At 53.6% G+C, this 26,489-nt stretch overlaps 4 protein-coding genes and 1 long non-coding RNA gene across 6 annotated transcripts; 4 read left to right on the top strand and 1 right to left on the bottom strand.

The window, feature by feature from the left end:
* Positions 1-507: 507 nt before the first annotated feature.
* LOC117676627 (ficolin-2-like) lies at positions 508-12,461 on the bottom strand. 2 transcript variants are annotated; one of them, XM_087879896.1, is made up of 10 exons: positions 12,210-12,460; positions 3,842-5,373; positions 3,603-3,713; positions 3,244-3,297; positions 2,929-2,964; positions 2,529-2,555; positions 2,111-2,146; positions 1,645-1,772; positions 1,339-1,468; positions 508-1,124 (listed from the first exon to the last, which is right to left on the bottom strand). In XM_087879896.1, the coding sequence occupies exons 2-10, from the start codon at positions 3,927-3,929 to the stop codon at positions 703-705; spliced, it is 1,032 nt and encodes a 343-aa protein (XP_087736022.1). In that variant the 5' UTR covers positions 3,930-5,373; positions 12,210-12,460; the 3' UTR covers positions 508-702. The 2 variants fall into 2 exon arrangements, with proteins under 2 accessions (XP_087736022.1, XP_087736023.1); XM_087879897.1 differs by lacking the exon at positions 2,929-2,964 and having other exon boundaries at positions 12,210-12,461.
* On the top strand, positions 7,191-10,862 carry LOC148111828 (uncharacterized). The gene is made up of 7 exons (XM_087879898.1): positions 7,191-7,351; positions 7,857-7,996; positions 8,488-8,555; positions 9,104-9,214; positions 9,865-9,966; positions 10,459-10,481; positions 10,762-10,862. Exons 1-6 carry the CDS (start codon positions 7,259-7,261, stop codon positions 10,479-10,481), a joined length of 537 nt encoding a protein of 178 aa, XP_087736024.1. The 5' UTR covers positions 7,191-7,258; the 3' UTR covers positions 10,762-10,862.
* Positions 12,462-12,550: 89 nt separating the features above from the next.
* LOC148111827 (uncharacterized) lies at positions 12,551-15,236 on the top strand. The gene is made up of 3 exons (XR_015730221.1): positions 12,551-12,794; positions 13,996-14,046; positions 14,983-15,236. It is a non-coding gene; the product is annotated as an uncharacterized LOC148111827 (long non-coding RNA).
* A 67-nt stretch (positions 15,237-15,303) lies between these two features.
* Positions 15,304-19,403, top strand: LOC117676625 (extracellular fatty acid-binding protein-like). Its single transcript, XM_034436230.2, has 7 exons — positions 15,304-15,463; positions 16,245-16,384; positions 17,014-17,084; positions 18,234-18,329; positions 18,586-18,687; positions 19,160-19,179; positions 19,292-19,403. Exons 1-6 carry the CDS (start codon positions 15,311-15,313, stop codon positions 19,177-19,179), a joined length of 582 nt encoding a protein of 193 aa, XP_034292121.2. The 5' UTR covers positions 15,304-15,310; the 3' UTR covers positions 19,292-19,403.
* Positions 19,404-21,157: 1,754 nt separating this feature from the next.
* On the top strand, positions 21,158-23,016 carry LOC117676626 (prostaglandin-H2 D-isomerase-like). The gene is made up of 5 exons (XM_087880021.1): positions 21,158-21,672; positions 21,906-21,976; positions 22,148-22,240; positions 22,604-22,702; positions 22,826-23,016. Exons 1-5 carry the CDS (start codon positions 21,560-21,562, stop codon positions 22,834-22,836), a joined length of 387 nt encoding a protein of 128 aa, XP_087736147.1. The 5' UTR covers positions 21,158-21,559; the 3' UTR covers positions 22,837-23,016.
* Positions 23,017-26,489: the final 3,473 nt, after the last annotated feature.

Genomic DNA, 26,489 nt, shown 5'->3' with positions numbered 1-26,489 from the left:
TCTCGGGAGGGGGGGGACACTAGAAATGGGTCGCTCTGTGTGTGTGTGTGCAGACAAGGAGGGGCTGTGGGAAGAGAGAGGGAGTTGGGGGGACAGCAAGGAGCCCCTCGGGGGCCTGCGCCCCTTTTCAGCTTTATTCTCATGTTATTCAAAAGTCTGGAGGAAGGAGGGCTGGAGAGGAGAGTTCTGCGGTGCTGAACTCTTTGAGTGGGGAATAAACACCGGGAGACTTAAGGGGTTTTCCGGTTGTTTTCAAAGCCTCGGAGACTGCAGAGGAGGTCAAAGGCTGCAGCCACATTGCAATTCCTGGAATTTGGGACCAACCAGGCAGGGCACAGAAGGCCCTGCCTGGCTTAGGAGATGCTGTGCAACCACTTGGGTTTTCCGGTGTGAACAGTGTGGGAGGGGCCAGGCTGGGTCCTGCTGGGTGTTGGGAAGGTCAGAGCGCTGCCTCTGCCGAGGGTGGGAAGGTTTTATGCCCTCAGAATGAAGGACATCTTCACTGGGTTGCAGATCAAACTTTTATTAATTTTCTTTATTAATTTGACATTCATTGGCTGCTCCGCTCTTGCGCAGATGGAAAAAGACCCCCCAAAGGCATTTGGCAGCAGCTGCCTAAAGATTATTTAAATTTTGTAAAATACACATTCAAGGTAGCAAATCCAAAGCAGAGGGGATGGACTAGATGCTCTTTGGAACGCCTCAGAAGAAATCCCCGTCAGTTGAAGGAGCCCCATAAGCCACAGGCCTGAATTTCATTTCTGTGTGCTTGTAGGAGTAGTGGTGGCCTCTCCCTGTTTTCCAGTTGATGCCATCTGCAAAAGACTGGTGTTCTCCCAGCCAGTATTTCCCGTTGAGGTTGGCAAAGTGGCAATCATTATACCACCAAGCCCCTTTGAACCTCTTAGCGCATTTCTGTTTTTTGGGGTCCTGCTGCTTGTCCCGGGTGGAGAAGGGCATGTTGTTGTGTTTTTTTATTAAGGAGTCACCTGCGGGGCCCCCTGTAAAATTGCCCACACTCAGCTGATACTGATCGGATTCTGCTGCCACCTGGAAGGATCCGTATTTGGCGAAGGATTGTTTATTTTCGAAATCCATCAAGTCAACACGCAACTCGCTCTCTCCTAGGAGGAAGAGAAGAGCCACGAGGCTCAGTTTGCACATTGCTCCAACACCAGGACTCTCAGCCTGGAGCTACGGCCCCACAATTGTTCCTCTGGCGCCTCCTCCATCTGCAGAGTGGGGCTCAGGCCCACCAGAGGCCCTTCCCAGCCCCAGCCCCAGCCCCTCTGCCCTGGCAGCAGGAGGATCCAAGGCCACGAGGGAGAAGCCCCTCACCCAGAGAGGTCAAGAGGTGAAGGTGGTCGTTCCCCAGCCAGAATTCACTCAGCTCGCTCCCAAATCCCCTCTTGTAGTCGGCCCAGTCCCGGAAAAAATCCACCGAGCCATCCGACCGCCTTTGGAAGACCTGCGGGGGGACAGCCACGCATCTTAGCCTTTCTCCTGGGCAGGCCCCCAAATCAGAGGTTTCCTCTCCCAACATCCCTCCCTTCCCAAATGTTGGGGGTGGCCAGAGCCGTCCCTCTGCATCTAGAAATGCCAGAAGGCCCTCCTCCCATGGGATCTGCCGTGGGCCGCACTCACGATCCATCCGCCTCCGTCGGTGTGCATGTCACACAGCACCCGCAGGGGCCGGCAGTCCTGGGGGTAGACGGTGTACCAGCCGCTCAGGACCACCCCCTGGGCCAAGAGCTCCTTGCAGCTTCGGGCACCTGGGCAGAAAGAGAGGCAGGAGAGGGGGGCACTCCCTTCCACAATGGCTTGGCCCAACGCCCCCCTTCTAGTTCCTGAGGGGGCTGACTGAGAAGCCACAGCTGGTTTGCAACAGGCTTCAAGCCCTTTGAGCAGGCCAAGTGGTTGCAGTGTTGACTTTTTCATTTAAAAATTAGTTATTTTAGTGAAAATCCATTGTTGTGTTTCTCATTTTGAAGCCAAGGCTTTTCTGTGGTCCTGTGAACCCTGCAACTACCTGGCCGAGTCATGGCTCTCCCCAATATTTGGGGAGGGGACAGGGAAAGAAAGGGGTAGGGAGGAGCCCCCTCCCACTCACCTCGCTTGCACTGGAGAGCATCCAGCCCCTCCTCATCTGCGGAAGAGAAGGAAGCAAAGCAGCTCAGGAAGGGCAGGGAATTGAGTGAGGTGAGACATCATGGGTGAGACGTCACCTGGGCCAATTCTGGAGGGCTGGGCCAACGTCTTCCCCTGCCCCCCATTATTTCCTTAGGGATTGAGGACCGTTCCTACCCCATGGAGGAGAACTCCCCCACCCCATGTGGCGGGGGGGGGGGGCGGGGGAGGGGATGCAGCCATGGCTTGAGCTGAGTGGGACAGAGGCTCAGCCACATCAGACAGGAACCACAGCCATAACTCCAAGCCTTACTCCAAGCTCATTGGGTGTCTGAGCTGCATGGAACTCGATTCAACGAGGGGCCTTTTTTGGCTTTGCTAGGAGGGGCCACATTTCTTACCAATTTCTCCTTTGTCGCCTTTATTCCCTGGAAGACAAAGAGGAAGAAAATGCCAGAATTTCCCCACTTTCTGGGAGGGTCAAAGAGCATCACTCAGACACAAGGGTGGGGGGGTGGGGCAAGGAGCTGAAGGAGAAACCAGGCAGAACCCCAGAAAAAGGTGCCCTTCTCCTGGGGCAAAATGGCTGGCACACTCTCCCTCCAGCCCCCCAGAGCCCCTCACCACAGGCTGCTCACCCCCAGGAGCCTCAGGAGCCATTTTCCAGGGAGCCCCCCAGATCAACTTTTTAAACTATTTTAGAAAGGAATGACATCATTTGAGATTTCCATAAACAAATTCGTGTGTGTGTTGCCACCAGAGTGAGAAAAAGGGACTCCGAGAAGCAGAAGAAACTCTTACCTTTCTCTCCAGGTTTTCCTGCCTCCCCTTTTTCTCCTGAGCGAAAGGAAGAGATGCCTCTGAGTCCTCCTGGCTCATCCTTGCCCGGCCCCAGGCAGAGCCCTCCCCCCCCAGCCCTCTTCCCTGCCCACACAGGAGGCCAGTTGATGGGGGAGGGTCTGGGGTGGACTGGGGGTCTTGACCGTCTGGATCAGGCAATCCAACCCCCAATTTAATGCCCCTTGTTACGTGCGCCTTTCCCCAACACGCTCCTCTCTTGCACACACACAAAACCCTGGAACTCTGGAATCAGAATCCCCCCCTCTGCCCCCTTACCTTTTGGTCCAGGGGCTCCGATTTCCCCAGGAATTCCCTGCAAGCCTCTCTCACCTGTTGGGAGAAGGCCAAGTGAGCTTCCAGGCCCCCTTATGGAGGGACGCAGCCCCTCACAGCCCCTCTCTTCAGGGCGGGCTTAAACCAGGGCAGGGGCTGAGCTCAGGGAAGTGCCCACTCTGGGTGGGGGAATTTCCACAGCTGGAGTGCCAGGAAGAAAGGGGTTCCCTTGCCCCCTTCTGCCAGTCCTAGCGCTCTTCCTTTGCAGCACAGTCTTCCTGCCTTATGATAACTGGAGGGGGGGCTTCATTTGGAAGGGGTCAGATTCAGGAGCCAGCTCATTACCTGGCCAACAGACCCACCTTTGGCCCCTGGAACACCCGGGGGGCCCTGAGGCCCTGGAGAGCCAGGGGAACCTGGGCATCCCCGCAGGACGGTCAACTTGTTGCCATTCAAATCCACCGCTTGGGCTTCTGGAAAGGGAGAAGAAGGTTTGGGATGTGTAACTTCTTTTTCTTTCCTTTTTTTAGCAAAGGTATATTTCTCATCTCCGAAGGGTGGCGATGCTTCTGTCCTCAGAGCCCACGTGGCAGCTGCTCACCTGGGCAGGAGGATTCCTTCTCCCCTCGACAGGTTGCGGCCATCAGGCAGAGGAGGAAGAGGGCCGCTCGTTTGCCAGCTCTGCCCATGGTGCCAGCTGGGCTCCGCCTGCCGCCTGCCGCCTGCCCTGGACCCTCTCTGGCTTTTATTGGTGGAGGCTGCCTTCGTCCCTTTCAAGTGGGGCTCCAAGATCAACAATTACAAAACCGCAAACTGCTTCCTTGTTGATCAACGTCTCTTGGTCCAACAGCTTTTCTCCTCATTCTTCCTCATTTTGGGAGGAGTCAGATTTCCAACTTGGAGAAAAAGACGACTGGTCCAATGGCCCAAATGATGCCAGACTTCAAATCTGGGGACACGTGTGCACCGAGGACACAACCACACTGCATCTTTGATGATTGTGTGGGCAACATGGCTGAAGGACTAAACGCAACCGGGCAGGGAGACGGTTCCGTCAGGTGCTGTGAATCCCATGAAGGAAAAGGTCCAGGTTTGGAGATGTCTTTGCTGTGATAACCATCTAGAAAATAGCCAGGAGGTGCCTCCTTGCTCAGCCTTTGGGCCACCAGAAAGTTCTCCTTTGGGCATGGATGTTGTCCATGAAAAGTCCAGCCCTTCTGAATTTGAGGCCAGGAGAGGCTGGAAACACAGGGTCACTTCTTCAGTCTGTTCTCACACCTTGCTGTGAACCAGACGTGGCCTAATGGTATGAAGAAAGGGCATGGATAAGAGCAAACATGCCTAAAAGCCACTGGGAAAAGTGGGAAGAGCCAAGGTGGTGCAGTGGTTAGAGTGCAGCACTGCAGGCTACTTCAGCTGAATGCTACCTGCAGTTCAGCAGTTCGAGTCTCACCAGGCTCAAGGTTGACTCAGCCTTCCATCCTTCCAAGGTGGCTTGAAAATGAGGACCCCGATTGTTGGGGGCAAGAGGCTGACTCTGTAAACTGCCTAGAGAGGGCCGTAAAGCACTATGAAGCGGTATATAAGTCTAAGGGCTATTGCTGGTGCTAAAGAACCATGTGAGATTGCCAGTTTTCCACGTTGCTTTCATCCTTGGCCCTGATGACCCACCAGGCGCCCCCCTTCCTCATCCCATAGCCCAGCAGCACCAGGCAAAGGGCCCCGGCGAAAGGTCCAGCACCCTTCAGCACCTGCCCAGCGGATAAAGAAGAGACGTTTCTGGCCATCAATACCCCGAGAGGAATCAATTCCGCGTTGCCTTGCGGTACTTCTGCGGTCAATGAAAAGACGTCTCCATAGAAAGAGGGAAGAAAAACCAGGGGGGAAAAGCAGGCCACGAACACGATACAAAGGGTGGGTTATGCCAACGGTGGCCCTGCAATCCTTTATTATAACAGGCAGCCCTTCATTTCAGAACGCTGGTGCTTAGATTCATTTCATGATTTCTTGTCTTGGCTGTGCTCTTGATTTTTCTTTTGTTAAAGCAAAGTGATAAACAGAAACTGTCCCATTTTATTTAATCCCTATGAATCTCTGCAAGATTTGGCCTCTTTTCAGGTTCGTCTCTTATTTCTGAAGAGAAGAGAAGAGAAGAGAAGAGAAGAGAAGAGAAGAGAAGAGAAGAGAAGAGAAGAGAAGAGAAGAGAAGAGAAGAGAATTCTTTATTGGCCAAGTGTGATTGGACACACAAGGAATTTGTCTTTGGTGCATACGCTCTCAGTGCACATAAAAGACAAGATACATTCGTCAAGAATCATCAGGTACAACACTTAATGATAGTCATAGGGAACAAATAATCAATCAGGAAACAGTCAATATAAATCTTAAGGATACCAAGAATATGGACTTTCTTCCAAGAACTTGTGGCCACTGTAGTTCTGGCCAGGAGGGGCCTTTCTCTCCAGGCAGCCCTTTTCGTGTTCTTGCCCATCTCACAAAGGTTTGGGCCCTGGAGGAAACATGTGGCCTCTCCCTGCTCCTAAGCTTATTGCAAAGGGAGGACTGGACGAACGGGGGTGCAGTGGAAAGGAGCTCTGGTTGATTTGATTTGGCCACGGTAAACTTTGGAAACAGAGGACTTTGGAAAGCTCAGAGCCAAGGCAGACCCCGGCCCTCTAAATACGCCTGTAAAAAATATTTTAAGGCACAAAATGCATAGATCTCAGAAGTTACATTTCAGGAAGTTGAGAGACATAAAAGTTTGGGAACTCCCACCTGCGTTTTCTCCTTTCTCTGCCCCCTCGGACCCTCCTGCCCTCAAAGATGGCAAGGAAGAGGTCCTTGGCAACCAAAGAGTGCCACAGCCCTGCCTGCAGATGCCCTGAGAGCTCCATAACCCATCCCAGGTCCATGGTCAGGAGGACCTGAGACGTTTGCCAGCCGTCCTTGAAAAAGTGGCAATGCCAGCCAGAGTTTGCTTCAGCACATTCTGATCACTTCACAGTGGGCGCCCCAGTCGCCTCTGCCATGGAGCAGCAGAGGGAGAGGGCACCACTTGGGTATCCCCCCCATTTAAGGAGAAACTATGCCCCTTCTTGCCAACACAGCAGAGGCCGCCTGGGATGGCTCAGCTGCCCAGTGTCGGGGTGACCCGTTCTGCTCTCTCCTCTGAGACCTACTTGCCCGAGGGGATCCACCCTGGGTTGGGTTGTAAGATCAGGTGGCTTTTAGGCCAAAGGATCCACGGAGTCCCTCCAGAGAGGTTCAGAGGGGTGAAGCTGTGGGGCACTGAGAGCTTGTTCACTTATGGGGGAAGGGTGGCACTGAGGCCCTCAAGGTGGCACGGCCTGTTCCCACAGCCTCCTTGGGGAACCTCCATTCCTCAGAGGGGTTGTGTCTGACTCTTGGAGCAGAGCAAGGCAGAGAAGGAGCTCATCCCCACTCCTCCCTCCCCACAAGCGCTGCTTTCTGCAGTGCCACATCACCCCTTGAGCACGTGAGGACACCTCACTCTCCTGACTCCATCTTCCCCTCTGTTCTCTCACCTGGCTGCTCGCAAGCTTGTTAGTGTTGCACTTTAGCCAAGCCACTGACCTTTGTCGCCCAGCTCCGAACAAAGAGGGAGACCTTTCCGGGTGGGCTGCAGGCCAAATGCCCACTGGGTCCAGAGCCAACACAAACCTCCCCTGTTTGGAGAAGGTCAATGGGTAAGGTCAGCCTGGCAGCCGGGGCCCTCGTGGCATCGGGGCCCAGCCAAGAATAACCCCGTTATCTCAGTGGTTGGAGAACGTCAGCCTGCCATGAGGGACCCTCGTGGCCTCGTGGCCCAAGCCAAGAAAAACCCCATTATCTTGGTGGTTGCACGCCTGGATGGAGGTGATGCAAGACTCTGCGAGGGTGGGGGAGGGCATGGGGAGCCCCCTGGGCTCTATAAGAGCAGGAGCCCCTGCAAACACCAGTCACCTGCCTCCGAGTCTCAGAATATTCTTCGGCTGAGAAGGAGAAAGGACCGAGCGAGATGAAATCCCTGCTGTTTGCTTTGGGCCTCGCCCTCTGCTGCCTCGTCCAGGCTAATCAGGACATGCGACCTGGGGACATGGATCTTAGAAAGGTGAGTCCATGTGGCTGGGGAGGGGGGTCCTGCTCTGGGTGCCCCTCCCTGGCCCTCCCCTGATCAGAGGAACCCAGGCATCAGAAGCCCCCCTTTGGGCACAGAGGGGAGAGCTGGTGCACGGGAACTCAGCTTCCCCCTTCAGTGGGGGGCAGCGGGGGCCCTTTCTCACTTGGGAGGAGACCTCAATTTAACAAAATTGGCAAATAAATAAATAAACCTGGGATTATTTTTTTAATGCATTGTGCAAAAATTCTTCCCTAAATATGCTTTTGGATGGAATTTCTCATAAAACCAACTCTTTCCGAATGCATCTTTCCAGAAAGCACATTTTAACCGAAATGAAATCCTCAGATAAGTCATTTGGGGGGGGGAGGGGGCCTCCCGGTCAGGGGGATTGCATCTCTTGCCCACAGATGGGCAGCCTCCTTGGCACGAACGCTTCTGGGGAGATGCTCCTTCTGCAAATGCCAGTTGGGTCCCTAACGCTGCCTTTGGTCCCCAGGTAGAAGGAGGTCATATAGTTAGAGTGATAATAACCAACTGCGAGAAGATGAAGGAAATGATTCCCCACATGCCGGCATCTCACGTCTCTTTTGAGCAACTGTCGCCGGACGAACTGAAAATGACCATGGAGATGGCCACGTAAGTGCCCCAGTTTGCTGCTTGCTTCCATGAGGCCCAGATGGCCAGGGGTCCAGCAGAGCTGCTCTTGGGAGCCAGCAAGTCACCCCGAAGGCCTGGAACTGCTCTGGGGCCGGGGTTGTTTCTTCAGACCCTTCTGAGATCCAGGGGGATCCCCAAGGAAGAAGGACGGAGGGCCCTTAAGGGCACCTTCTCCTGGCATCTCAGCCTCTGGGAGAACGACTGAGGCGAGCCCCCTCAATCAGGGCCGTCTGGTAGGCCAGGATGAAACCCCCTCCTCTAGAGAGTGCGTGAGGACTAAAGGAAGGGCCTCCGGGGCAAGGCCACCTTCGATAGTCCCCAGGGGTTGCAGGCCGTGGGTGAGAAAAGCAGGAGAACCCGGAGGTGGCCCCCTTATTTGGGACAGAAGGAGACTCTGGGAGGGCAGGTGGTTTACCTAAGAGGCCAAGTGAACTGAGAATGTCCTCAGAAGCTTTGGCATCATTTTGCAGGCCACACGGGTGCAAGACGATGCGTCCAGTGCTCAAGAGAGAAGATAAAGTCCTCACCACTACATGTGGTACGTATTGAAGGGGCTGGGCTGGCTTTTATCAACGGGATCCCGTCGGGCAAAGAACCGGGGATCCTGGTGGGGGTTGGGAAAGGAGCGAGGCGGAGGCTGGAATGTCCACTCTGCCCATCTCAGGGCCCAGGATCCAGCACCCTTGCCCAGAGAAGCTAAGAGGGACCCAAAGAGCCCTGGGCCAGAGAGAGGAGCCGGGCTCCAGAAGGATGGCAAAGGAGGGGGTTCTGGGGCACCCTCTCATTTCTGGGGTGCAAAGGAGTTTAGCCCCGGCTCAAGCGAGCTGCATCTTCACCTTCTGAGGAGCTTAATTGGCACGAGGGGCTTCCTTGAGGCAGGCGGGCAGGCAGGGGCCCTTCAGATGCCCTCAATGCTGTCTCCCATCCCAAAGACCCCAACTTCTTCATCAGGGGACAAGGAGAGAAGCGCCCCTCCTCCATCTCCTACCTAAACCTCAAACGCTTCCAGCTGGGGATCCACTGCCCCCCCCCCTTTCTGTGAAAAAAACCCAACCCGATTTACCGTTGCTTCATTTCTTCTTACAGGGAGAGGCGGCAAAAAGACCGTGGAATACATGAATATGAGTGGGGATTGTATGCTCAACCTCATCACTCTTTCCAATAAGAACGGCCAGTGCAAAATGGCAACCCTTTCGAGTAGGTATCTCAGCCAGAGAGGAAAAGAAGGGCGGCCCAGACGGAGTTTGCGTGTCCCATTCGTCCACCATTCCTTTGAACCCTTTGGAGCAGCGGGAAATATTGGTGGAAATAGCTCATAAACCTGGGTTTCCTTTGCAAAATCAGCCATCACCCGCAAGGCTCCGTCTACCGGGTGCGGGGTGGGGGGTGGGGTGGGAAGCCCGTGATGGAGGCCGGAGAGAGGAGGGCAGCAGAGGGGCCCCCGGTTTCTTCTTCAGCTTCAAAAGCAGAGGCTTGGGGAGGGGGGTCTAGATTCTGTAGGGATAGTCCTGTCCCCTTGAGTTGCTCTGTGCCCGTAAACTGGGCTCCCCGGCTTGTCTCCTCTTAGAGCAGCAGCAGCTTAGAGCACTGGGGGCCCCTGGGGTGGCCCTTGGTAGCCAGGGGACCTTGGGGGCTCCTCAGTCCCCGGTGGGCCCCCATGCCAGTCGATCCAAGGGTGGCACTTGCAAGCGGGGCTGTGCCCCTCTTTCCTCTTTCCCAAGAGGAGCCGCTCCCTTTGGGGAGACTTGACCAAGGAGGGGGGTCCTCACCCTCTTAGAAACCTTCTCTGCCCCCCCAGTGGAAATAGGCCAAGGGCCCACTCAGGTCTGACTCTGTTGTATCCGCAGCCAGGGATCTGTCTGACATTCAGGAGTGCTTGAAGGAATTAAGACGCTTTGCTGATAGATACGACCTGGGAGGCGAACAGAGTAACGTCCTGCCCACAGAAGGTAGGCACTCGGGGGCGGCTGCGGAGACCCAGGGCCCCAGCAGGGGGAAGAAAGATCCAAGGGCATGGTTATGGCAATTAAGTGATGGGTGCCGCCACCGCAACCTGATGTGCCCATTTTGTGCCACTCCAAGGTGTTGCACGAGTGAGAGGGCCAGCTGAAATTAATTTCTTTCACAGTTTTCTTGGGGGGGGGAGGGGTGTAGTGGAATTCTGCCAAGGGGGCTTTGTGTGCCAGCAGCAGCCCTGGGGGCAGGATCCGAGAGGGCTGTTGGCACGGCAGTGGCACCCTGACACCTTGGCTTTCCCCAGGCCTCCCCCTTCCCCTGGGCATGCCAGGCAAGGAGCAGAGGAGGGGGCTTTGCTTCCCTGCCTTTTCAGGTGGCTGGAGTCCTCGGAGGGGGAGGGGGGGCAGTGCCCGCTGGTGGCTCCTTTCCCTTCAGAGGGCCACTCGTGTGCCCGCATTCAACCTGCTCTTTTCCATTTTCCACAGGGATGTGCCCACGTTCCTCATAGGTAGGTTTATTCCAGTTCTTAGAGCCGGTGGTCTCCTTCGGACCCTCCCTCACTTTCACCGACTGCAGGACGCTTCTCCAGAGCTCTGGACACAAAGGGGCCCTTCAGGAGTGGGGGGAGGAGGCTCCTGGCAATGTCCAGGAGGTTGCCCGGCTGACCATCTGTGGGTCACTGCCTGTCAGCATGAAAAGTGGGGGTGGGGGGGCTGGAGTCCAGGTTGGGAAAGGCAGCACCTCCACCCCCACCCCCCGATTCCACTCACCGCCTCCTTCCCTTGCAGGTGACCAGAGCGGAGGCCTCGAAACAGCCGGGAGAAGTGGCTGGGCGTGTTTCGGACTTGGCTCAAACAGCAAATTTTAATAAATAGATTCAGTTCATGCACTTCTCGCTTCAGTGGGACTTTTTTCCGCACTGCAGGGATGGGGGGGGGGAATCTTAATCTATGGGATGGAGGTGGGGGACAATCCAGTCGGGGAGGGAATGAATTTAAAAATGGTGAACGGGAGGGGGGGGGCTAAAGGACTAGCTGTTCCTTCAGGACTTTTTGCCCCCCTCTGTGGGGGAGGGCAGGACTGCCTCTTCAGCAAAAGCCCCTCAGCTCTCCAACCTCACGGGAGATGTGGGGGAGGGGAGATCCCTCCCTGCTGTGCCAGCTCAAAGAAGCCCCTTCCTCTGAGCCCCCTCTGCCCTGCCCCCCACCCCCAGGGCTGATCCTGAGATCTGGTTCCCAAACTGAGAGCTACATGCACGGAGAATTTACCCCACCCAGAATTTCCAAATTCCCCAGGCAATATGGGCGACATATAAATTGAGTAAACCAACAAGGAAATAAATGAACCTGAAAGGGGGAGGAGGAGGTGAGGATCAGCGGTTGGAGGCGACCGGGGGCTTCCTGTCCCTAATACCCCCCCCCCCACCTGAGAGCAAAGGCTGGATGAATATCAGGGAACATTTGGAAACCTTCAATAAACTGCAATAAACCAACAAAATAGGCCACACACTTCTTCCTCCCTGCCTTTGGACCCAACCAGGGTCAACCCCAGCCTAGCCCTAGCGGGCCCAAACTAGCCATCCTGCCCCCCCTCAACAAAGCCCCCCAAAAGCCCATCTAGACCACAGACAGAAGCCCCTCCAGGAGTCCCAGGGAAGCCCAAAGAAGGAGCTGCAAGGCAGTAGCACGCTGAGGAGCCCCAATGCTCCGTCCTCAGTCAGGGACACCCCCTCCTCCCCACAGTCCCCCAAGGGAATCCACGGGCTGCAAGGTCCCCCCGGGAGCCAGGAGGGGTCAGAGCCCTTGCCAAACTGACCAGTGAAATCCAATTTTTTTTACTACCAGTTCTGTGGGCATGGCTTGGTGGGCATGGTGTGGTTTGGTGGGTGTTGCCTGGTGGGCGTGGCAGGTGAAGGATACTGCAAAATCTCCATTCCCACCCCAGTCCTGGGGGAAGGATATTCTAAAATCTCCATTCCCACCCCACTCTGAGGCCAGCCTGAGGTGGTATTTGCCGGTTGCTGCTGGGGTTCTCCAGAACCTGCCAGAACTGCTGGATTTCACCCCTGGACCAGGGCAATAAAAGGAGTCAGGATTAGAGGTGCAGCATTCACACAATAGCACTAGCAATAGCCCTTAGACTTATATACCGCTTCAAAGTCCTTTTACAGCCCTCTCTAAGCGGTTTTCAGACTCAGTCTCTGGACCCCAACAATCTGGGTGCTCATTTGACCCACCTTGGAAGGACGGAAGGCTGAGACAACCTTGAGCCTGGTGAGATTCGATCTGCTGAACTGCAGCTAGCAGTCAGCAGAAGTAGCCTGCAGTACTGCGCTCTAACCACTGAGCCACCACAAGCCCCTGTGGGGGAAGGAGGCTGCAGATGTGGCAGCCGGTGGGACCTCCTGAGCTGCATCTGCCAGGCCCAACGCTCCTTCCGAGGGGCTCCCTTCCCATCCCGAGCAGCAGCGTCCTTCGCCCCCACCCCCCCGGTCCTCCTGTTCCCGCAAGTTCTCTAACAGGATAGGCTTCCCAGCAGGCAAGACTAGCGAGTGGCGTGAAGACATGCTGAGCACATAGCTGGTGGCTCAGGGCGTGGTGGGACACAGCTCTTGTCTCAGCATGTTGGGGCTCCCCATCCCTCCCAAAGGCAGAGACTGGTTTATGTGAAACCTCCAGTTGTGGGGGGGGGACCCCCTCAGCAAACACTCAGAGAAAGGGCTGCCCAGCCTCTGCTTGCAGGCCTCTCCCGAGGGAGCTGCTTCTGCTGCCCAGCTGCCCAGAGAGAGAGGTTGGAGTCCAAAGCATATCCTCTTCTCAAGGTCAGCTCACTCTCTTCACAGGAGGCGGTTTCTAGTCCCTTGGCCTTCCTGAAACAGTCCCAGGTTCTCTGAGTGAATATAACAATTAGGCAGGGGTGAAATCCAGCAGGTTCTGACAGGTTCTGGAGAAACAGTCGTGGAAATTTTGAGTAGTTTGGAGAACCGGCAAATACCACCTTTGGCTGGTCCCAGGAGGGGGGAGGGAATGGAGATTTTGCAATATCCTTCCGTCAGGAATGGGGAGGGAATGGGGATTTTGCAGTATCCTTCCCCTACCACGCCCACCAAGCCACGCCCACAGAATCAGGAGTAAAAAAAATTGGATTTCACCACTGCAACCGGGGTTTCTTGATCCAAGTTGCAGACTCATTTGCCATGAGGCCCTCACAATTTGTTTGTTTGTTTGTTTGTTTGTTTGTTTGTTTGTTTGTTTGTTTGTTTTGTCAAACTTGTACGAGATAACAGGAATAAGTATAAACCTGGATATTAATACAGGAAATGGGTATGAATAAAAGGGAACAGTAGGACAGGGACGAAAGGCACCCTGGTGCGCTTACAGTCTGCACGCCCCTTACAGACCTCTTGGGAATAGGGTGAGGTCCCCAGTAGACCTCACGGTAGACAATTTAAAGTTATGGGGGTTAGGGTTATGGGGGAGTGTATTGTTCTTTGAATATGTGGCACCAGGAAGGAGTCAACTCTTGAGTGACCACATGGTTTTTTTTCTTTTAATAATCTTTCGTTGAGGGAGGGAGAGAAGGAAGGAAGGAAGGAAGGAAAGATCATCTCAATATTAATCTTCAAAATTCTTTGCATCGTTATATTTTTTGTTTCCAATTTGTTTTGCTTTCCCACAAATCCATCATGTGTGCTAAGGTGCCCCTTTATGTTTTTTCATATTTCCAGCATTAACAAGAAGTACCTTTATACATCTCTGATAACTTCTCTGGTGTCCTACCAAAGGTTTATCTTTTTGTGAAAATTCTCTCTTAACTTAAAACAGGGTGTGAATTTCGGTCCCTTGCGTAAAGACGCGAAAGCAAGCATTTTCCAAAGTTCCCTTTACTAGAATAAGTAAACTGGCACTTCTGGGAAAAGCCGAATCTGAAAGGTCCAGGTTTTCCCTCAGTAAATCAAACCCTTGGTAGTACAGTGGATTAATGCACCCTGTTATTAACACAGCTGCCTGCAATTTCTGCAGGTTCGAATCTCACCAGGCTCAAGGTTGACTCAGCCTTCCATCCTTTCCAAGGTAGGTTAAATGAGGACCCAGTTTGTGGGGGCAATAAGCTGACCTTGTATAAATATACAAAAGGATGAAGGCTATTGCTTAACGCCTTGTAAGCCGCCCTGAGTCTCTGGAGAAGGGCGGCATATAAATCAAATTAAAAAAAAAAAAAGACCCCAAACCATCCCCTGCCCCCATCAGTCCATCACAGGCTCCAATCACCATCCGTCCCATCTCGACTCAGCCCTCCGACCACTCCTTCTCCAGATGCCGGATCGCCCTGACCTTGACCGACAGGAAGAATGCTATGAGGTCTACCAACAACCCCTCCTACTTTCCCACACATGAGAAGGTGGCAGCATGGAAGCTTCCGGCCTAATATGGCTTCCAAAGCAGACATTGTCTCCTACTGGTCCATCTGTATACTATAGCAATAATTCGTACCCCATTTTATCAATGAATCTTTATGTTTGTGGAGATTCTCAGTCACGGTTGCCCCAAAAGTGCTTTTTCAAAAGGCAACTGGACTTCCTTGTTTTTTCCTTGAAGATGTTCTCCTCCAAGAAACGTCTTCACTTCTGACTGAATAGAAATCCATCCATTCCCACCATTCAGCCAGAACTGAAAAAGTTTCTTGGATGAGAAGCAAAACCAAAGAAAATCTAGTTTCCTTTTGAAAAAGCCCCTCTGGGACACACGAGCCTTACATTAAATCTTTCTCTTAATTCTGCATATGAAAACCCTTGAAAACTAAACCCTTCTGCTGTTCATGACTCTCTTGACTTCATCCTGAGCTGTTCATGTGTTCTCAGGAACACAAAATGCCAAAAGCATCAATACTCTTTCTATCTTGATCTTCTAAAAGTTGGTATCATTTGAGCCTAACCATGATGTCTTATCACACCTTGAGCATGTGAGGACACCTACTGACTCCATCTTCCCCTCTGTTCTCTCATCTAGCTGGTCACAATCTTGTTAGTGTTGCACTTTAGCCAAGCCACTGACCTTTGTCGCCCAGCTCCGAACAAAGAAGGAGACCTTTCCGGGTGGGCTGCAGGCCAAATGCCCACTGGGTCCGGAGCCAACACAAACCTCCCCTGTTTGGAGAAGGTCAATGGGTAAGGTCAGCCTGCCAGCCGGGGCCCTCATGGCATCGGGGCCCAGCCAAGAATAACCCTGTTATCTTGGTGGTTGCACACCTGGATGGAGGTGACGCAAGCCTCTGCGAGGGTGGGGGAGGGCACGGGGGGGCGGGCGCTGGGCTCTATAAGAGCAGGAGCCCCTGCAAATGCCAGTCACCTGCCTCCGAGTCTCAGAATATTCTTTGGCTGAGGAGGAGAAAGGACCGAGCGAGATGAAATCCCTGCTGATTGCTTTGGGCCTCGCCCTCTGCTGCCTCGCCCAGGTTGAATGGGAAGAAGTGACCACAGCCAGCGATAAGGTAGACCGAGGTGGTTGGAGCAGGGCTGGCTTCCTTTGGGGTGATTGATCAGGGGACCCCAATACTGTAATCTCATATATGGAAAGGGATCGCCTCTGCTGACGTGAGAGATTCACTAACGCTGAAGGTAAATTGTGCCAGGTCTCCCCGCATTCTCTCTCTCGGCCAAAGGACCAGCCAGGGGGATTGTGGTAGCCAGAGGGGGTCCCTCCAGACTGGGGAAGATCTCCCTCAATCTGTGGCTGAGAAGACTTGGCTTGACACTGGGACTTGGGGGAGGGGGGGCGTCTGCTTCTGCAGCCGCCCCATGTAAACGCTCTTTCTGCAGCGAATCAAACCGAAGGAGTGTTTGCGTTCTCTCCTCGGTTGTTGGGACAACACAGAGAGAGCTATTTGTTGCCGCTGCCTCTAAATTCTAGTCCAACGCCCTGTTGAGGCAGGAAACCCTCTATCATTCCAGAGAAATGGCTGTCCAGTCTCTTCTTGAAACCCTCCAGTGATGAGGAGCCGTTCTCACTGTCAGGAAAGCCCTGCTTGGTTCTAGGTTGCTTCTCTCCTGGATTAGTTTCCCTCCGTTGCTTCTTGTCCTGCCTTCGGTGCTTTGGAGAACAGTTTGCCCCCCAGTCTGTCTCTTGAGCAGCAAGGCAGGACTGGCTCCCTTGACTGAAACGGGAATTGCAAAGCGTGGGAATAGCTTCAATGGAGCCCCTCAAGTGAGCAGGAGGGAGGCTGGTCCCTTCCAGAGACTTAATGTGGCTCCTCTTCCCTCTTTCGGCTTCAGCATCTGGGTTCCTGGGTGAATGTTGCAGCTGCGTGTGATTCACCAGACGCTCTAGAGCAGATAAGACACATGTCGGCATTTGTTGCTGTCCTGTCAAAACCACGGGAAGATGTGTTTAGCATTTTGGCCTTCGTCCCCATGTAAGTATCCTAGCTCAAGCCAAGCCCTTGTGGACCGACTGCAGTGCATTAGACAAGGCCATCCCAAGGGCCCAGCAGGCTGGAAGGGTGGATTTCTGAGGCAATTTGAAGGAGGAGCACACAGGGCTTGTCCTGTGAACTCAAGGCTCAAGTAAGGGACAGCCCCATGCCAGTGCCGGAGAACGCCCAACTAGCTTTGAAGGAACAGGGAAGGCATCTGTTGGGGTTCTTCAGCCACTGACGCAAATACTTTGATCCAGCTGTGACTCTGAAATGCCTCAAATAAGCAGGACACCAGTCTGGCAGATGCCCCAAAAGACTAAAATGTCAGAAAGAGAGGCTGGGGCTGGGCAGCCGGACTCAACTCGAGCAGCTGGAAATGCTCACCAATCTGGCTTCCTTAGCAACAAGCCTTTAGCCAAATGGAGGGAGGCGAAAGAGGCCTCTGGGAAGCCCACAGCCAGAGATAGTGAAAGCCAGATGGCCGTAGCTGGGTGATGCTTCCCACCCAGATGGACAACTTGGAAAGCCTTCCTCGATAGGTCAGTTCAGATTAATGTTCAGCGGTGGGACTGTTGACTGTCTAAGGCAGGCAGCCTCCCCTTTTCACGCCACCTTTTCTTTTGCAGGCCGGACGGGTGCAAGAAAGTAACATACCAGTTCAGAAAAGGAGAAGATGGAAAATATCACAGCCACTGTGGTCTGTACTGGTGAAGGGCTGCCTTGATTCGGTCACCCGTGAAAACTGGGCCCCGGGGAGGGCTTTGCCCCCAACTCCAGCAAACAGATGCTGTGCAGGAGCTGGTGGGCAACCCCATAGCATCTCTTCCAGTGGGGACACAGAGCTTAAACAGGTTTCCTGCTCTCTTGGGACCGCCTCTCTTCAGGCCTTTGGGGACACAGTCCGCGTAAAGGGATCGGGGCCCCAGGGCCACTGCAGGGCAAGTCCATCCGTCACCGGATTGAGAGTGTGAGATGGAGATTGCCTCCAGAGACCGTGGTTGCTCCATCGCTGGAAGTTTTTGAGCCTGGACAACCATTTGTCTAAAATAGTAAGGGGTTGGACTAGAAGACCTCCAAGGTCCCTTCCAACTGTGTTATTCCATTATTCTGACCTTCCAAGAACTGAAGTTGCTCCTTCGTAAAGAGTATATATTCTAAATATTTTAAAGCCATATGTTATTTCAACATATAAGCCTTTCCTGCCTATCTATCTTTTCCATTGGAAAGAGATGACTGGGAAGCCTTGACTCCCCTGATTCCTGGGGGTCCCAGTAAAAGGGAGGGGGGTGGAGGGGGAGAGAGGTGAAAAAGCAGCTTGGATTGTCACTTGTACATGAGCTACAGGGGTCGTATTCCTCTCCATTCTTTGAGGACACAAGGAACCCGAAGGCTGAAAATAAAGGGAACGTCCTCCCACAAGGTCCCAACCTGTTCGGGACGCAGCAAGTTGCTATTTTTGTGGTTCAAGGGGGAAAAGCCCAAGGGGGAAAGTCAGACTGTCGGGCTGCCCCTCCTTCCTAGGAGCCCGACCGGGTGCAAAAAGTCCATCCTCCATTTCGTTAACCATCTCAAAATACTACATTATAAAGGGTTAAAGGACGTTAATATTACTATTAGCTTCTATATTTAAACTGTAATTTCTGCAGTTTGATTTTATAATAATTACTTTTCTGATAGGTACGCACTGCTGTTCCCTGTAATATACCTGAAAAGGTCTGGAGACTTATCAGATAAACTGTTCTGCCTAATGAGCCAATGCTGAGTTCTGACTTCCACAAGGTCACCAGCTTGGCTAGAGTTGGGTCTGCCTGAATCTCCCCCTCATGTCCCAAACCTTTTCTGGCAGATGATACAACAGTGACGGTGGAGTCATTGAAGGCCCTAGGCGAGTCCATCATGTCCATCATCAAATATGACGACTTCAGAACCGCAATACTTCACAGTAGGTGTCCCAAGGCCCATCGTCCCTGCAAGGAGGAGTTAGGCTGGGCTTTGTCATCACCTCACCCGTCCTTATGCATTTCCCTAAAAGTTAAAACTCAGGGCTTCTGAAAGGGTTAAGAGTCTGCCCAGCATTTACTTATCTGGCAAAATCCTGACACAATGGGAAACCCTGCCACCCCCACTCCCCTTCCCCCTGGAAATCTTCCCCTCTTCCCCATTCAGCACACGCCCCTGCTCTGCCTCTGTCCCCACAGGTCGGACAGTAACTCAGGATCCAGAGATAATTGAGAAATTCAAAGAAGAATGTAAAAGGCTCGGCTACAGCAAAGATCAGATTGTGGTTTTAAACCCAACCGGTAATGCAATTCACAGCAGAAAAGTAACGAATAGAGGAGAGCAGTTTTGGTGGAAGGGTTAAAAGTAGAAACTGGGAGATCTGAGTTCTAGTCCTGCCTTAAGTATAGAAGACATTGGGCTGACTTTGGGATGGTCCCCGTCTCTCCCTCCCGGCAAACCACAATGAAAAATGTGGCCACAAACACAGCAGGGACCTGTCCAAGAAGTTGGCTCAAAGGCAGAAATAAAGAGAGATACATGATGGATGGATGGATTGATCTAAATAGAGTCCATTCATGAGAATGGACTTCTTGAAATCTCTTTGGAGTCTGTCTTATGTAGAAAGATGGGTGCAGATGGGTGGTCTACATGCAAGGGGAGGACGGGGGGGAGTCATGTTGGTGGGCAGATGACCTAAGAATTTACCTTTCCTTGCAACGCATCTTGTATTCATCCTATTCGCCATTAATGGCCACCTTTTCTCCTCCACAGTGAAGTGCCAAGAAGAATAGGTGAGTTTTCTAAGATGGGTCACCCATTTACAATGCCAAATCCTACCCATTTGCATGAAAAACAGGGGGAGGCAGCACCCTGATTCTACTCAGTGGCTCCTTTCCTTTCCAGGCAGGTGACCAGAGCAGAGGCCTCGAAACAGCCGGGGGCCGCAGCCGGGCATGTTTTGGGCTTGGCTCAAATTCCAGGGAGGAATCTTAATAAATGGACTCAGAAAATGCAACTCCTTTCTCCAGCGTGACTTTTATTTCCTGTGGGGCCATCTTGATCTGTGGCTTGGGGGTGGGAGAGGATCCAGTGGGGGGGGGGGAATGAGGGGCACCCGCAGACCTGGATTAAAAAAGGTAGGGGCTGCAAAATAGGGGGGATGGGCAGCAGAATAGCTGGACCACCGGACCACCCCAGCCTGTTCCTGCGGGATTTTAGCTCAGTGGTGAAATCCAATTTTTTTTACTACCGGTTCTGGGGGCATGGCTTGGTGGGCGTGGCTTGGTGGGCGTGGCAAGGGAAGGATACTGCAAAAACTCCATTCCCACCCCACTCCTTGGGCCAGCCAGAGGTGGTATTTGCCGGTTCTCTGAACTACTCAAAATTTCCGCTACCGGTTCTCCAGAACCTGTCAGAACCTGCTGGATTTCACCCTTGCTTTGGCAGGGCAGGACTGCTTCCTCTGCACCTCAACCCTCTGACCCCAAAGGAGATGTGGGGCAATGGTACAATCCTTCCCCTGCTGGGGAAGGGTGAGGTGCCGGGCAAGGATGGGGCAAGGATGGGTTCAGATCCCTCCAGCCCCAGAGCTCCCCAGGGCCTCCAGCACAGACCCTAACCCAAATGGCCCTCCCACAGCTGGTGGCCACTTCTGCTTCTCCTGGGAAACTGCCTGCAGGCCCCGCCTGGTGGAGGGAGCTAGGTGGGCACTGGATGCGGGTGGCTGGTGAAAAGAGGGGTGAACTGGGAGCCTCTTGTGAGGGGTGGGATCCCAGTCCCTCAAAGGGGAAAAGTCAATGGGATCCAGCCCTTCTCAGGGTCACTCTGCCTGCTGATCGAGGCAACTCCAACCAACCCTCGCAAATGAGGAGGAAGACGTGGCGTTCCCTGAGTCCCAGAGCAATTTGGGGCAGCAGGAGAGCAGGAGAAAAAGCCCCCCCCCCGGGCTGGAAACTGCCTTCCTGCAAACAACACCATGGGACGCAAACAATGCCTGGCAGGGGGTAGAGAGCATGCTTGGCTCAGTTGGGCTGCATCCCAAGAGGGCCACAAAGCAAGATTCGACCCCATCACGGATGTGGCAAAGAAGGGAGGGGGAATGGCATTGTCCCCCCATGGAGGCCCATCTTTCCTCCCAATGTTGGGGCGCAGGAGGGAAATTGTGGGGTCCTCGGTGCTCTCTGAGCTTCCATGTTTTCTTGCAGATGTTTCATTACCAAACTAGGTAACATCATCCATGCACACCTTTGAGGAAGCATGAGACTAAGTGCAAAGCATCTCTTTGGCATCAGGAGCCTCTTGCGCGCTCTGGACTAAACCTTTGCATTGGAGCCTGCAGCCTGCTCTGTTTCCAGGGGATTGCAGAAGGGAAATCCTCATGACTGGGACACCGTTCCCCCCCCCCCGGCTGCTCAGGAGGGAAGGCGATGCTTCCAAGCTCTCTCTGCAGGGAACGTCCCATCCGGATGTGTTCCGAAGGGCAGCCACCCAGGGCCCATTGCTTCTGCCAATGGTCCGTGCCGTCCTCCTTCCATAGCTTCCTGGACAAGGGTGGATTCACCTGGAGGAGCCTCCGGAGGATAAAAGGGGCTGAGCAGCCAGAGGGGCAAAAGGGTTGCAGCCATGAAGCTCCTGCTGGGCAGCCTTCTCTTAGCTGGGGTCTGCTGGCTAGGAGCCGCAATGGACTTCACCACTATGTCGAACTTTAAGAGCAAAAAGGTCAGAGCTGGGAATCCTGGACGGAAGTTCTTCTCCTCCCAACTCTAAGTGGAAGAGGACCCCGGGGGGGGCTGTGGGGTCCCTGGTGCTCTCTGGGCTGGCTGGCAGACATTTCACCACCCAACTAGGGAACATCATCAGTCTTACAAGGGTTGGCTCTCATTACACATGGTATAGAGGAGATGATGCTGTTCTGGGCTCAGGGAACCTCCCCACATTTGGGAGGAGAAGCCTCCATTGCTGCCTCTCTTCCGGGCTCCAGAGAGGCGTCTTCCGCACTGCCAGATTTTCACCCCATTTCTTTTGGCCGGGTCTTTGGGATTCAGAACCGTCTTGTGGTGGAAAGCAAGAAGGGCTCCGCTTCTGGCATGGAGCTTCCCCAGGTCTGGCAAGGAGGATTTGGACTTTGGAGACCCTTCAGGGCTAACAAACCCTCCTGGTTTCTCCTTCCAGATGTCTGGGGAATGGCATCCTGTGGCAAACATTGTCATTGAAAAACACTTCCCCCAATATACATTAAAGGCCATGCCGAAGGGAGGTCTGTCGTACAGCTATAGGTATCTCGCGTAAGTTTTGGGGGCTTCATGCCCTCGCTGGCCTGGCCTCCCGTTCCCCAGAGGACAGGTAGGTGGGAGAAGGCCTGAAGGAAAAGGGAATCCTTCCACGCTTGGGACTATAGGCACGATGCCGGTTAACAGCTGACCGGGCTGTTCTCTGCAACACCTCGGCCGAACGCTGGCTCGCTTGGGCCCCTCCACCCCCACCCCTAAAGGTCTGCGCGGTTCACTTTTCTTTCCAGCAACGGCAAATGCAAGACGAGAAGGTTCCGGTTCGCTGAACAAGGGCAGGCGGGGAAATACAAGATCACAAGTAAGTGGCCAGCTCCCGCCGTCCTTCACCCGCCTTGCTGACCGGCGAGCTTCCGTCCTTCCTCCTTGGAGGATCGCTGCCCCTCCAGGGACAGCGGGCGGCGCTGGCAGGGCTCCTGGCCCGAGCGAGCGAGCAGGCGGGATTTTAAACAGCCTCTCTTTTGCGCGGAAGGCCAGGCCACCACGCAGATCCTGGACACGGACTATGAATCCTACATCATCAGTTACATCGAGCGGGGGATGGATGCCTTCCTGACGCTGGCCAGTAAGAGGCCTGGATGGGGGGATGGGGGGGGATGGTCGGGAGAGACCCTTGTCTCGCCCTTCCTGACGTTGATGGCAGCAAAGCGGGGGCCCTCCCTTTGCTTCTCCACCGCCACCTTTGGGGTAACAGCTGGTACCTCCTGGTGAGGCACCTCCCCTCCCCTCCCCTCCCTGCTCCTGCGCACCCCCCCCCCCCGCCGGCATCTCTGCCCTAAGGGAAGCCCCTCCCTCCTGGGCCTCTAGATCTCTCCCCTCCGCTTCTCTCCATCCCTCCCCAGAGAATTTTGGAGCAAAGCTCTGAGCCGGAGCAGCCCCCCCCCCCCGCAACCCACCCGACTCCCTCAATCGTCATGCTTGCCTCTAGGCAAAGAGAAAACCATGTCCTCGGATTTGGAGACGAAATTCAAGGAGTTTGCCTCCACTGCAGGAGTCACAGCAGAGGTTGTGCCCGTGGTCCCAACAGGTAACCCTTTGGTCCTTGGCATCACCACTTCTGGGCTCACCAGGGCATCAGAGAAGTTTGCCTCCTCCTCCTCCTCCTCCTCCTCCTGGGATGACAGATTCTTCCCTCTTCTCTCCTGTGCAGAAACCTGCTAAGTGGTCAAGGTGAAGGAGTGCACATTTGGGCCACAGAGGGGTCCTTGCAAGCCAGTTGGGAAAGGAAGAAGACCCCGTCTCTGCCAAAGGGGCCTCTGTGGGCAGCTCCCTTGGTGCCAACCAGAGGGCAAACGTCAAGCCTTGTTTGTCAAATAAAGCATAAATAAAACCCAGCAAAGAAATCAGTTCTGTGTGCTTTTCCTCATTCCTCTCCTGAAGAGGGTCCCCCCACCCCCATCTTCCCTGTGCTGCCATCTTGCCTCTCCCAGGGTCGAGTGGTCCTTCCTCCTTCACAGGTGCTTGGGCTGGCACTTAAGGGGCAAAATCTGGACAGGCTGGTTGATTACTTTAAGGATGAATGAGTGAAATAACTATAATTGTAACAGCTGCACAGAAACAAAGACACATACAATACACACACACACACACACACACCTGGGATGAAATCACTCTGGTTTCCCTGCTTACCTCTTGGTCCAATTTCCCCAGAGGTTCCCTCCGAGCCACTCTCCCCCATTAAGCGAAGGCCAAGTGAGCTTCCAGGCCCTCTTCCCAGGGTGGTGGGAGGAGGCAGCCCCCTCCCAGCCACTCTGTTCAGGACAGGCTTCAACCAGGGCAGGTGGCTAAGTCCGAGGATATGCCCACAGACAGCGGGAGGGGAATTTCCACAGCCAGTCCTACTGCTCTTCATTCACAGCATATTCCTCTTCTCCTTACAATACGGGGGGGGGGCTTCATTTGGAAGGGGTCACATTCAGGAGCCAGTCCCCCCCCATCAACAGACCCACCTTTGGCCCCAGGAATTCTTGGTGGCTCCTGGGGCCCTGATGGTCTAGGAGAGCCTGGACATGCCCAGCGTCTCTGCCTTTTCATTGCTTCTCAGTTTTACTTCTGGAAAGGTAGAAGAAGATTTGGAACGGATAGCCAGTTTTTTTCTTTTAGTGAAGCTAAATTTCCCACCTCGGAAGGGTGAGGATGCTCTCTGTGCTCCTCAGGGGCATCTGCTCACCTGGGCAGGTGGACTTCTCTGCCCCTCCGCAGAGAAGCAGGTTGCAGCCATGAGGCAGAGGAGGAAGAGAGCCACTCACTTGCCAGCTCTGCCCATGGTGCCGGCTAGGCTCCACCTGCCACCTGCCCTGGACCCTCCGGCTTTTATTTGCAGAGGCTGGAATTTAAGCAGGGACGCCAATTTTCCTAACACCACAAGCTGCGTCTTTGTTGATCAAGACACACTGACCTCCCTTGCTGACCGTTCAGCAGAAGGTGGGCGGGAGGCTGCTCCAAGGTAAAGCCAGAAGGGGAAAACAACTGGACTAACATAACCATCAGGTATCTGTCCTTGCTGGTTGGTTGCCAGCAGAATCGGACAGGTGTGCCCCAAGCAAATAACTGCACTGATTGTGAAATATGGGTAAGATGACTGAAGGATAAAAAGTAACAGGGCAAGAAGAAGGTTTGGTCAGGTCCCTCTGAATCCCATGAAGGGGAAGGTCCGATTTCAATCCAGATGTGGAGATGTTTTTGCTATGCCAACCTTCTGGGAAATAAGGAGGTGCCTCCTTCCTCAGCCTTTGGGCTCTCCTGGAAATGCCAGTCAAGAATTTGGGCCTTTGAGAAGTTTGCATCCCAGGTCCTGTTCTCACATTGTTGTCACCCATGTGTGAATTAAATTAAAAGTGGCACAATGTGAATAAGAGTTAAAATTCCCAGAAGGGGAACTGGAGGTGGGGGGAAAAATCATATAAGATTGGCTGTTTTCCCTGTCCCCGGGAAGGCGAGGTCCAGCTCTGACCCATGCGTGCCCCCCACCTTGCCCCACAGCCCAGCAGCTCCAGGCAGGTGCCCTCCAAGCAGCCTTTCGGGACTTACTCCTTTTTTCAGCTTCATTCTCCCCAAAAGACAAGCTCCCCATCTTCCTTAAGGCAGCAGGAGAGCAACGGACGGTGGCATCTTGAAGGGCACCGAATCCAGCCAGGCTCCTGGTTTCAGCACAACCCAGAGTGTATAAAGTGCAGCTCTGATTGGGAAAGTCATGTTTGACCTTCAGATCTGCAGGATCTTGTGCAATTGAAGTTATTTTGCTTGTTAATCCTTAAAGTAATCAATCAGACAATGTAATAACTTCCCAACCAGTCTTTCCGGTTGCCAGATTTTGCCCCTTCCAGGGAAGGGGACAAAATGAGGTGCATTTTCTTAATTTTCTGAGTTTATTTCAAAAACAAACCTTCCTTCACCAAATATCGGCTGACTGTGGGCAACTTTTGGGGGCATCTTCAGGTTAGTCCCTGGGAAAAAAAAGTCCTTCTCCATGAGCCTCCCTGAGCTGGGCAGTGCCAGTCAGGCCAAGGAACCAGTAAACCAATAAATAAACAAGAAATGAATAAATGCATATAGGAACTGCAACCCAGCCGAAAGTCTCCGAGGGTCCTTTATTCCAAGGGCAGAAAAGCTGCCGGACTTTGCCAGGCTCTGAACTTCTCGACACAGGATCAGGCCTGCCCCCCCCCCGGGGGGGCTCCTCCAGGCAGCCCCAGGCACCCCCCCCCCAAGGCTAGCAAGATTCCCCCTCAAGAGATGGGATGAAAAGCCCAGGGAAAAGCAATTTGACCTTCGCACCTTCCACCGCGAATTAAAAACATGGCTGTTCACATTGCCCAGCCTGGACTGAGGTTTTTTTTTATTATTTTAATGGGTTTTAATATATGTTTAAATTATATATTTATACATTTATGTATTTCATGTATGCATATTTATGTATTTTATGTTTTATTGGGTTGTCTTTATTTGTTGTGAGCTGCCCTGAGTCCTACGGAGATAGGGCGGCATACAAATTATATTAAATAAAATCAAAAATAAATAAATAAATCCCACCAAACACATCCCTGGAAAAGACCCCCCATCCCCTGGGGCTTCAAGACGGGTTAGTTAACCTTCTGCACGGAAAGAGGGTTCACTCCCCAGTCGTAGCTCGCCTTTGAGGGAGGGGCCTGGAAGCCCCATAAGCCAGCATGCTTCTTCAGCTGCCTCTGGTCATTGCCTAGCTGGGTGTGGAAGAAAAAGAGGCCACCAAAATCATCTTTATTACCAACTCCAATGCCCACCCGCACCTGGGGTCAGAATCCTTCCCCACCTGGGGTCCAGCAGTGCCTCCCTCAATCTCCTATTCTTGGGAGGCCATGACCCTAAGCATCTGTGGCCCAAGGGAAGCCCCTCCCTCTTTGTCTTGCTCCTCCCCCTTCGGTTCTCTCCACCCACCTGTCCACAAACAGGGTTACTGGGGAGCAAAGGATACAGGCCGGGCAAGGCTCAGTGGGCTTCTTCTGGGCGTGATTGTGACCCCCACCCAGGCTGCTCGGGAGGGAACGTAATGCTTCGAAGCTCTCTCTGCAGGGAACGTCCCACCCGGATGTGTTCCGAAGGGCAGCCACCGTTGCTTCTGCCAATGGTCCATGCCGTCCTCCTTCCATAGTTTCCTGGACAAGGGTGGATTCACCTGGAGGAGCCTCCGGAGGATAAAAGGGGCTGAGCAGCCAGAGGGGCAAAAGGGTTGCAGTCATGAAGCTCCTGCTGGGCAGCCTCCTCTTGGCTGGGGTCTGCTGGCTGGGTGCCGCTGTGACTGTTCCCATCATGAGGAATTTCGATAACCAAAGGGT

The sequence above is a fragment of the Pantherophis guttatus genome, chromosome 16 (genome assembly GCF_059756535.1).
Source record: "Pantherophis guttatus breed Tessera chromosome 16, ASM5975653v1, whole genome shotgun sequence".
In the NCBI taxonomy this organism is placed as follows: Eukaryota; Metazoa; Chordata; class Lepidosauria; order Squamata; family Colubridae; genus Pantherophis; species Pantherophis guttatus.
Note: the sequence above shows the minus strand (reverse complement) of the source record. Positions and strands in the feature narration are given on the sequence as shown.